We start from the raw sequence: 12,379 nt of genomic DNA on the forward strand, positions 1-12,379 counted from the left end.
TAACAAAGTAGTCTATCAAATGTGGAGAACTGATGTGTTCCACTGCACAATTGATCATTCTTTTTAAGCGTGGTTCAAGAGGGGGCTGGATCAATACAGCTGATTGTACCGTCATTGTAATGTTATAGATTTATGATGGTGATTTTGAGCTAAACAGCTTTCACGTGGCGTTCAACACCCGCATCTGCAACAAGTCAAGTTTACAAAGCCACGTGAATTGCTTTTCCATCTGTACCGCATGAGCACACTTGACATTGCAGCTTCGTAGCAAAAGAGTTTTGTTTATTTTGTGACAAGGTACCAACTGAAATGTAGCTCATAAAAATGTGTTTCATTTAGCTTTTCACTTTTCAGAGTTACATTTCAATAGCAGCTAATAACAGACGAATTAGCATAACAAAAACCACTGCTAACTGAATAACGTTTGGCCTGCAAATAAAGTACTGTTTTCCCTCCTTGTTATTTCACCAGTTCTTTATTTCATACTCTTTTTGGAGTCTTTAAACCATAACACTATTACTTTTGTTACAGCTGGGGGAACAGTGTCTGACAGTCTGGTTGATTGTATTTGATATGTCTCCACACACCTTTTCTTATTTCTGTATAAATCCCTTTTTCATCTCGGTAAATCATATTTACCCAGTCAGAAGGATAAACCCTGCAGGATTATAGTATCTCAACTGTATAGTCTGGGGAGCAGATAGAGTTTAGACTGCAGCTTCATAAATAAGATGCATGGGAGGATGACATAGTGTATGTACTGTATAAGAACTTTTATATTTTCACATAATTTGTCTGTGGCGATCGATAAAATGTACGTCATAGCGCTCATCCTGTAATTTGTCATTTGCTCTGTCTGTGTTTGTTCTACTATTTCTTCCCTCCTCTTGTGTCTGATTTTTTGTTTTGTTTTATATCTTTAACCTACATCCTAACTCCCGTTTCTCACCTGCATTCCTTCTGTTATTTTTCACCTATTATCTCTTGGTGTTTTCTTACTCTGAAAACCCTTTGTGTACATCTCATTCACCTTCTTTTGTTTTGTTTTCTACTCCTACTCTTCTGAACCCACTTTCACTTTGCTAAATTTAACACATCTTCTTCTGCTTTTGTTTTTTTTTTTGTTTGTTTGTTTGTTTTTTCTGGGTACCTACTCCATCCGCCAGAAATGTATCAGTTTTCAGTGTCAGAGGGGGCGGCTGTCGGGACGCCAGTTGGACACGTCATGGCCACAGATGCAGACATGGGAGAGAACACAGACATGACCTATCTGATCAAAGAGGGAGGAGACCTCTTCAAAGTCACTACAGATGTCGAGACACAGGAAGCTGTTGTCTCCATCAAGAAGGTATGTTCACTGTGAAAGACTGCTTTATCTGATTTTTAATTATTCAGGCAACCTTTTATGTAGCGACTTTATTTATAGGTACAGAAAATGTCATCATTCAAAGTGATAATATTTCAAATACATATAAAAGAAATCGAATTAGATTTGTAGTTGTCATTCTAAGCGTGGTTTAGTATTTAGTTTTCTCCCTTCCACAGCATGATTCCAGCCAAATGAGTTAGTTATTGCCAACATGCAGTTTCATATAAACAAGAATGAATCAATTATAGTTACTTTGTTCTGCAGGGGAAAAAATATCACTGATCAAATTTCCTGTGAGTATTCATTTTTCACAATAATTTTAAGCTCCCCGCTAACACACGCTCGGGTAAAACATTTTTTGAAAATTATAATAATTTCTTCATTTTTAACGACTATATCAAAAGTAACCAGGCTTATTTCACTTAGCATTTAACAAAAGGGTTTGGGTTTCAGCTGCCAAAGTTGATAAACTTGGGGGATGAGAAACCTATTGAGGCACAGAAACTCTGCAGACTGTGCAGAGGTACAAAGACGAGACGATTGGTGTTTGATGACTGATGATCATCGGTTGGCCACTGTTTGACAGGTGCTGTCAGTGTGACTCCTTAAAGGTTTCTGTTGTTTCAGGAGACTGTCAAAAAGTGTGGCAGTCAAGCTACCACAAGTGACGGCCTGATGATTATCAAAAGACACAACAACAACTTGAAAGGGATTATCAGATCCACCTGATATATATGTGTATTTAGTTTCACTGTGTTTAATAGTAATCTGAAATCTATGCTGTAAATGTTATCAATAAAGCAATATAGCGTCTGTTGCACAATGTTTTGGCAAGTTATCTCATTTGGTTTGATTGGATGTTACTCGGTTGAGAGCCGGAGTCCTGCCCCTTCTGCTGTAACCCATGGTAATAACTTCATAAAAAATATAAACTGCAGTCAGTGGCAAGAGAAAAATATTGAACTGTGCCACCATTTACGCAGTTGTTTGTCAATTTGAAAGATAGTTTTGCAAGTCAAGAAAGTTGTGATTTGTGGCAAAGAGTGTAAATAACCATCTAGTTTTGTGTTAAACAGCTCAATGGACTGCATCTGTTGTTATATGAGACGTATGTCACCAACACATAAAACAGTCACTGTCTTGGCACATTGTCAGTCTTTGAGAGTGAGGTGAAAAAGCAAGAAAAAGAGAGGAAAATCACTATGAGTCTGGTCATGTTGAAGCTGCAGAGACATTTTCAGATTCTGAGCAGATTGTGTAGAGAGAGTCACAATGATGGCAACAGTACAACTTTTTGGTGTAAAGTATTTTCACAGTCTGATGGTTATCTGCTTTACCACAAACTGCAACTTTCTTGGCTTGTAAGATTATCTTTTAAATTGACAAACATGTGTAAAAGATGACAATTCAGGGTCAAAAAATGTGTCTCTTGCCATTGACATACTACATTTTATTTTCCAACGTTCCCATGAGATGCAACTGAAAGGGGTGAGACTTCACACTTCTATTGAGTTAAACTAGACCAAATGCAGTAATGTCTGGTTTTGTTCATATTTTAAAACTTTAACCTGTAAGAACGGAGCTGGAAGTCCGATGGTAATTTTCCTTCTCCCCCCTTTCCTTTGTAAACATTGAGGCAAAACACTACAGAGGTAATGACCCCACTATATCTAAATGTCCATTATTTAGAAAATACTAAAGTGTGTTGTTGTAAAAATGTAAAAGCAAATTAGGTGGCCATTGAGCTTTTAGGGAATTAATTATTTGACCAATTATCAGCTTTAGTCACTGAGTTAAATATGGCTGCGGTTGTGTCCTTTAAATGCATAATGGTTAAATGAACCACTTGTTTTATGTCAGCCCCTGGACTTCGAGAGCAAGCGCACACACAACGTTGTGGTGGAGGCTGTGAATAAACACGTTGACCCACGTTTCGTGGACTTGGGCTCCTTTCGAGATCAGACCATTGTCCGGGTTAGTGTGACGGACATCGATGAGCCACCCATCTTTCAGCCAGCAGAGGGCAAGGTAATGGAGGTACAGGAGGACGCAAAAGTTGGAGCGCTGGTTGGCGTCGTCACTGCCAGGGATCCAGATGTAAAGAACAAACCAGTCAGGTATGACCATCTCTACCTCTCAAAACTACTTTTTTTTCTGCTCAAAGCACACAATCACTGTAATTTATGGTGGAAGATAATAACTGGATTTTTATTTAAATGGTCAGAAAAATACTGACGTGCCAGTGATGTCCATGTGTGTTTTGGTATTAAGATTATCTTTGTCCAAAAGAAGCATTTTTTCGAGTATTTAAACCAGAGTCAAGTCAGAAGCTTAAAAAATAATTTCTGTTATTGAAATATATTGTTGTTTGTTTTTATTTGAAATATCAGTATTTAAAATGAAAAACAACAAAGAAAGACATAAACAAAGAAAAAAAAAAAATTTGCAAAGAAGCGGGATGAAGGTCAACCGCCCCCTTACCCGATCTTTTTCTACTGACCATAAAGTCCCATATCAGCTCCCTAAAGTAACTTAAAAAAAATCTCACACATATTAGCGTAAATTCTGAACAAGCCTGTGCAAAATGCAAAAATGTTATACATATGAAAAAATAAGCTCAGCCCATTTCATAGCAGCATTACACATATCTAAAATAAACTCTGTAAGCCAAATAGCGTAAAAATGTTGTTAATAGAAAACTAGAGAACTCTTTCAAACTGCAGAATCATAGATATATCATCAATTCACTATTTTGTACATAATATATCCTGCATTATTACTTTATCACTGCAGATAAATGTTAGGACAAAATATGTGCTGTGAAAAATGTAAGTAAAATCCCATAACTCTGGTGAGTAGAAGCATACACACCTGTTATGCTTATGTAAGAGGAAATTTTTTGCTTTTGGAACAATTACTCTTAAAGATGAATCAAAAGCCCACCCAGCAGTGATAGTGGCACAACAGATAAAGCTATATAGTATATCTCTTTTTTTTTTTTTCTTTCTGATCACTGTGTGTGATAAAAACATATCATCTGGTAATCTTCCACACCAAGGTCTGTGGTTTATATGTCCTCAGAAGAGCAATTGCAGTGTGAGAGGGGAATGTAGATAAGGGCTACGATAGTCTCACTGACAGAGTATACACCGACACACGCAGGGCCTGTGCAAATTACCTCGATTAAAAATGCATGAGGCTCAGAGTTCCAGGTGTAATAAAGTACAACACAATGGCAGCGCTGTCGTTCACTGTTTCTTGGCAGCCTGGAGCTGTGTGTGTGCGAGACAGACATGTGACCACATTTGTATGTGTGTGTTTGATAAGTGAATGCATGAGCCAGGGAGTGAAAGGGAGCAAAAAAGGTTAGCCAGAAGCCACCTACCAGGCAAAGTTAGCTAGCTCATAGCTTCTGGCATCAGGAAACTCACAACCTTCACACCAGCCCCTTGAGTGATGAGGATTATGTGCAAAATCTGCATACACAGCGGATTTGATCACCAAAGCCTGCCTTTTTGAATGAAAGACTCATTCTTCCACCACAGCAGCCGACAGATGGAACTGCTCTTCACATAAAAAATAAAACAAACAAAATCTGACATAAAAGGATTCAAGCAGGTAAAAATTTGGCAGACAGCTTAGATGCACTTGTCAAAAAATGCTCTTAGATAGTGAACATGTGAGATAAAGAGATTATTGTCACTTTAAAAGGAAACATTAACTATTTTGTTTAGATGATGTGGATGGAATTACCATCTGTTGTGTACCACCAAGGCTGGGATGTTTTTGTTTTGCAGATGGATTGCGTAGGAATATGATTTTTTAAATCTGGTGGTTGGACACTCAGCATTTATGTGCAAAAATTGTTAAGGGACTAAAAAGTCCCATCCCACAAAACACTGTCCCATAACAACTGACAAGAGCGAGAAAACAGTGAAAATGAAAATAAAATAATAATTTGATATTAAAATTGACAGCAAATATCAATAAAAGATGTAAATGAAATCCATTATAATTTAATTCCAATAAGATCTTAGTGAATGTTGGATGAAACAAAACTTCACAGGACAAAACTGTAGGAATATAAGCTGAGCTGAACCCATGCATAAAACCATGTTCTTTCCCCATCAGTTTAGCATATGGTCCCTTGACATTATGTTTTATATCTATAACATGTGACCATCATTCTCAGGAGACCTGGAAGAATGCTGTCTGGCATTTTTGTTAGAGGAGGAACTGATAATGCCCATAGTGCTTTATTATGGTTTATGTGGGTATGAGTAAGCCAGCCAGCCAGCTGTGTGTGTGTGTGTACATGTACAAGTGTGTGTTTGTGTGTGCAAAGGGAGAAGAAGTAAGAACAAAGAAACCTTTCAGCACATTTCTGTTGACTCACTAATCTTTTGAGAACACCAAGTAACCCAACGAATGGGCGATGCAGTTGTTTTTTCCGAAGTGTGAAATGAAAATGTTATGTTTGTTTTCTTACTCTGATTTAGCAAAGCAAGTACCACTATATTGAAAGTTAAAGGAGATATATGTAGTATTTATACTTTCAAATATATATATGTAAAAAAACAAAAAAAACACCTGAAATTATTAGTCTGTTTAGAATAAAGAGTTGTGAAGTCATGTCAAAAGGTTAGGGTCAGAGATATTTAGACCAAAGGGCCAGGGTATTTATGTGAGTCACTCTGCTCGTCTCCCAAGGTGAGGAAAACTAACACCATGGGGCTTTTGACCAAAGTGTCAGAAAGTAACAAGATGGGATGAGAGCCACCATTAAACAATTGTTAGAGCCAAAGAAAGTGACAAAAGAGTGAAACACTGTTGTTGTTTTCACCACCGGACACAGCTCTAAATGAGAAGAATGGAGTTTGATGCTGAAATGTCAGCGTTTCTTCTACATGGGTGGGTTTGTTTATGAGGTTTATGAAGGTGTAAAGTTATACCCCACCCCCTAAAGGGGAGGCAAGGGGTATTGTTTTTGGTTTGGTTGTTGTTAACACTTCAGCAGCAAAACTATTGGTTGAATTCATACCAAACTGGGTTTATAGATTGCCAGTGACCTAGAATAGACGTCATTACATTTTGGGAAAGGTAGGTCAAAGTTCAAAAATCTTCCCATTTGCTTATAATGGGTGAAATACAAGCGAGGGGTGGGGTTTGTGGTGCCTGGTACCACTTGTTATAGGATGCTATTATCTTTGCTAAGTTGCCGGTTGTTGATCTATGGTTCAGACTAAACTGTGACTGTTCTGATCATGTTTGGACGATTTCAAACAGATCTTTAGTTCATCTATTTACAACACAAACTGTACAGAAGTCAGAGGTGATTTGTGGTTTTACTGAGGCTGTTTTCTGTCTAAAAACAGAGCTAAGCTAACTGAGCTATAATGTAAACTATCAGCTGACGTAAGCACGTGAAGATTGTAAGACAGTGGTATTTTGACTGACAAAATAGCCAACTATGTTTTTTAGTTTGAGTAATAAAACTTGTTGAGTATAATAAAGACGTATAATACAATGAGCTTTATACTTTATTCAGTGAGTGATAGTCTGTGGATACATAGAAATGAGTTGCAGCTGAACTCTGGAACAGTCTTCCTGATGACGTGAGACAGACCTCTACTCTGACAATGTAAAATGGCTCTGTTCAACTGTGCATATAGCAACTGACAGGGTTCTATCTGCACTCTTCTCTTTTACTTTATTTTAATTGATTATGAATTATGTTTTATTGATTATGTTTTAATTGTAATTGTGTGTTTTTAACCTGTCTCTTTTCCATTTTTGTAAAGCACTGTGAATTACCCTGTGTATGAATTGTGCTATACAAATACATTTACCATGCCTTGGTGGGTTTAGTCCTAAGTGTGTTCTGGTACATGAATTCTCCCTGCTATTGAGAGTTTGGAATATTACAGTCCTCTATGGTCACAGGATTTGTGTTCAGTCTCCAGTACATAACTTAAAAATGTCATTTCTTTGGTGCTGATCTCATTCATGTAGTACAAGTCATCATTGTTTAAGTCAGTTGTTTCCAAACTTTTTTTGTCTCATGACCCCATTTTAATATCACAGATTTCTGACAACCCCAGACATTCAAAAGGGAGACTTTTTTTTGATAAAAATTAATTTGTTTTTGATCATGTAATAGTTTGGTATACTATGTTGCAAATGAATGTTAATTTTAGATGACATTTAGTCTATATAATGTATATTATTATGGATGGAGACAGAAAAGCCAGGTGTAGATTACTGCACAAAGTGAGAATTTGATTTTCCTTGGTCAGGATATGTACAGTCAGTCCAGCTGTGATTTAAAAGGCTGACAATTAATACTGAACAAACAATAAGAGAGACTATGAATTATGAAAGAGCTGCAGCATCTGAAACCGACCGCAATGAACATTTGAAAGATAAACAGTACCACAGTGCTTCAGTTTCAGCTTCACAGTTTGTCATGTCTTTTATGGATTGGGATTGTCTCTGTCAACTCACCATATATTTTTTATTATTAGGTTTTTTTTATATTATTTTTATTCATTACTAGAAATTTCAGGTGACCCCATTTGAATTCCAGACGACCCCACGTGGGGTCCCGACCCCAAGGTTGAAAAACACTGGTTTAAGTTATTTAACAGTGACATATTTAAAATGGAGCTTGATTTCTAGAAGGTGCCTTTTCTTCCTTTCTTTATTTGTTTTAACAGTGTTACTGTAGTTCAGGGGTTACCAACCCTGGTCCTCGAGAGCCACTATCCTGCATGTTTTAGATGTATCCCTCTTCCAACACACCTGATTCAAATGATGAGCCTATCATCAAGCTCTGCAGAAGCCTGACTCATCAGGTGTGCTGGAAGAGGGAAACATCTAAAACATGCAGGATAGTGGCTCTCGAGGACCAGGGTTGGTGACCCCTGCCGTAGTTTGACACTAAATCTTTAAAGCTATTTTTAATTTAAAACCTTTTGCCAGTTCTTTTTTGGGCTTTCTACAGGCTGCCTCATTCTGCCTAATCAGTGGTAAGGGGAATCATCTCACCCCTCATACTGTATGAATCTGTATACTTGAAAAAAGGTGATTGCTTTAATGATCATTCTGTGTATCCAGTCTTGCTTTGGTCTTGGTCTCAACTCTTCAAAATCTTGACCTTGTCTTGGTCTTGATATATTCTGGTCTTAGTTATTACTTGGTGTCAGTTTGGTCTTGACTACAACACTGTTATTTAGTGTAGATTAAACTTAATCCTCTCATCTGAGGACAAAAAAAATGTACTAGCCATGAGTTCTTTTGTTATTTTTTTTACTCCTACATCTGTATTGACTCTTAAATCACCCAATATTTTTCTGTAACCCTTCCCCTCTTTTTCAGCTTCTCCCTCTCTCTCATCATCTGTGTTACGTATAACGTGTGTCTTTTGTTGCAGGTTCTCAATTGATCGCTCCACAGACCAGGAAATGATCTTCTATATTGATCCAGATACAGGTGCCATCACACTGGGCAAGATTTTGGACAGAGAGATTGCAGGCTGGCACAACATCACAGTGAAGGCAGTAGAAGCAGGTACGTTTGCTTGTCAGTTCACATTGAGTTTATCACAAATAGGAACCGTTCATCTTCATACAGTGGAAAAGAGTTTATTATTGATTGTTATCTAGTGACTTCTTTACCTTGCCAGAACTGCAGAGATGTGCTGAATATCTTGCTTGAGGACAAGTTTAGTGCTGGATTTTTCACTTCAGAATGTGTGAGGTGAACACATTTGCAAAGGTCAAAAACCTTAAGGCATGTCATACAGTGTTTCAAGATGTAAGCTTTTACATCTGTTACAAAAATGTGATGATATTTAAAAAAAAATACAGATTGTAAAAAGCCGAGATATTAAAAAGTGCTTTGACTAGTATTTATTGTAGACAACACAAACACAACATATGTCATTTTATTTCATTTCATTGGTTAATATACAGCCATTTGCATCTGCACCACATTCCGAAAATATAAACAATAAAGCCTCAAGACTTAAGGCTTTAAGCGCTAATAAAAATATTCTGAAATTCAAAATTTCAACCTCAACCTGTGCTACTGGAGGACATACAAGACTTTATTACTTTTGTGAAATTTCTCAGAATATTCTATTCTGTAGAAAATCAAGGTCAATGAAGTTACCACATTTCCATGCTTCCTTATCTGTAAGTGGCAAAAAATAAATAAATAAATAAAAATTCAAGAAATATATATAAAAAATACAAGAAAAACAAATGAAAGGTAAAAGGAACATGTATTTTAGAACATTCGAACGTCACTTTTAGAACATTACAACATAAGTGCTGTTCCAGACACCTGTCACCACCACATTATCCCTTTGAACATCATTCCTTACATTAGTACCATTACTTTATGGTACCTAACAAAGCAGGTACACTCACTGTTCATGCACAAGTGGGCCTTACAGACCCTGTAGACCACATTGGACCTGAGATTGTTGACTCACTGTCCTCACTGGAACTGTTGCTGTCACTGTCTTGTAATGTATGTGGAAATTACCAAAAATAGTCACTTGCCCGATAAAGGTGTTAAAGATGTTTAGGGACTGAAGCTGACTCTACGTCACAGGTGTCAAACATGCGGCCCAGGGGCCAAATCCAGCCCGCCAAAAGGTCCAATCTGGCCCACGGGATGAATTTACAAAGTGCAAGTTAGGGCATCAAACTCAGAAATAATATCATAATAACCTATAAATAATGACACCATTTTTTTCTCTTTGATTTAGTGCAAAAAACATTAAATTATGAAAATGTTTACATTTACAAACTATCCTTTAACAATTAAATGTGAATAACCTGAACAAATATGAACAACCTGAATTGTCTAAAGAAAATTAAGTGCAATTTTAACAATATTCTGCCTGTTACTAAATATTTTGTGTCTTTGTAGATCAGATCTGTAATGCACATGTAGAAATGATAAGTTGAGGCACAACATTGATAAAACTGTACTTATATTTTTTAACAAATTTCATTTTTTTCAGGTTATTCACATCCTTTTTGTTTGGATAGTTTGTAAACGTAAAATATTGGCATAAATTAATGTCATTTTTTGCACTAAAACAATTTGGAGTTGTCATTATTTATTGGCTATCATGCTGTTATTTTACTGGTCCGGCCCACTTCAGATTAAATTGGGCCGAATGTGGCCCCCGGAAGAAAATGAGTTTGACACCCCTGTTCTACATGATGAAGCATCTTGGGGGTAATCTGATGATTATGTTCCATCTTTCACTAAACAAGTCAATAAGTGTGCGACAGTGCAAGGTGTGCAAAGGCTGACAAAACCCCAGACTCTGATAGACCCTGGTATCAGACTAGTTGCTGGTAAAAGTTAGGATGGCACTTTTCATTGACAATCCAGAAAATACAACATCCATTTCTTCCAAAAAAGAGCTGAATAGTAGTGTGTCTGACAATAGTTCATGATTCCACTGAGTGGTGGTCTATCCGACTCCTGAGAAATAAATGATGTTTCTGGAAACATTTAATATAAGACAAACTAGATCTTGATGCTGTTGAGTCTGAGGGATCTGAGATTTCTGTGTCAACTGTAGGCTTGTGCCCTTTAACTTTTCACACTGAAATACACCCAGATGTGTTGAATCTTCTAATCCTGTTTTACAAAAAATATGCTAAAAATCCTGTCACGTCATTCCTTGAGCAACATTGTTCTTTAAACCACTTTTACAAATGTAATGAAGTCTACCACACACAACATTAACAACTCACTGTCTACAATGAAAGTCTAATTAAAATTTAATATTGCTGCTTTCTTCACTGATTTTTCATACTGGGTTGTAAATGAAGACAGTTTAATTTTTTTGTCATTTAATATGCATCCATGCAGTCATTTGCAATTACAACACATCTTGCAGCCAAGTATCTTTCTACTTTTCAGTGGCAGAATAAAACACAACACAAAGCTTAGAGATCAATGCATACTAAAATGTAAGGTTAGTCTCTTTTTCTTTAAACACTTGAACTCAGTTTTAAAATAAGAGAGTTAAATTTGCTCAGTTTACTTCGTCTCCAGGGTTTGCCTGATATGCCAAGCCGAACTGGTCATCTCAAGTTTGCAACTCCCACTAGGGCTGATAAGGGATGGCAGACAACCTCACACTGTCTGTGATCATTAGCAACCAAAGCTTTTGACACATTTTCAGTCTTCAAAGTGCCATGGCTTTTAACATTGAGAAAGACAAGGGGAGAGGTAAGGCATCTGCGTGTAATAAAAGTGCATTTAAAAGGACAGGGTTCATATATTTGAAGTTTATTTGACTTTCTTGCTGTAGTTTACATTTGTTTCACATATTGAGGTTTTATGGGTCAGAGTCACATGCCATCCAGGACATCTTAAACCTCAGTGCGAACCATCAGCGTCATCTTTGTGTTACCAAGGGATAAATAGCAACCATTTTTATCGCTTTGTCTTAGAGCTGGAAAACACATAACGGAAAATGGGGAAGGATAATTTTACATTATTTCATGTCACTTGGTGGGTCCCTTTGTCATAGTAGAGAAAATAAAGAATGCAATAACTTGGAGAAGCCAAGAAGTTATTACTATGCCATTAGAAGTAAACTGGAGAAAGGAGGAGGTCTGGTGTTCTATACTTTTTCAGTCTTATATAGATGAAGTGATATTGGGATTGCGGTGAAAGCACAGGAGATTGTGTTCTGCATATAACTGGTTTCAACCCTTGAACAGAAGAAAAAGAAGAAAACAATGAACATTTAAAACGCCCCTCATATTTATTTGTCTCATATAGCCTCAGACTGTGATTACTACAATAATCAATACTGCCTAAACTGAATAGTAGGCAGTCTCACACCCAAGTCAACATTAAGACAAAATTAGACTTTCTGCATCTTTTTTTTTTTTTTCCCAAGCTGTAATTCCCGGAGCAATTTGGGTGCTTTTGTGCTCTGCCTCTTTGTGCTTGGCATTATGTCATAGG

The 12,379-nt window shown here is 36.9% G+C and overlaps 1 protein-coding gene across 1 annotated transcript in view; it reads left to right on the forward strand.

Moving 5' to 3' along the window:
• Positions 1 to 12,379, forward strand: part of cdh22 (cadherin 22) — a 269,721-nt gene that overhangs the window by 202,925 nt on the left and 54,417 nt on the right. Inside the window, exons 7-9 of the mRNA XM_030133936.1 lie at positions 1,167 to 1,348; positions 3,230 to 3,486; positions 8,802 to 8,938. Coding sequence (XP_029989796.1) covers positions 1,167 to 1,348; positions 3,230 to 3,486; positions 8,802 to 8,938 — 576 coding nt within the window. The remainder of the gene's footprint in view (positions 1 to 1,166; positions 1,349 to 3,229; positions 3,487 to 8,801; positions 8,939 to 12,379) is intronic.

Source organism: Sphaeramia orbicularis, chromosome 5, assembly GCF_902148855.1.
Source record: "Sphaeramia orbicularis chromosome 5, fSphaOr1.1, whole genome shotgun sequence".
NCBI lineage: Eukaryota > Metazoa > Chordata > Actinopteri > Kurtiformes > Apogonidae > Sphaeramia > Sphaeramia orbicularis.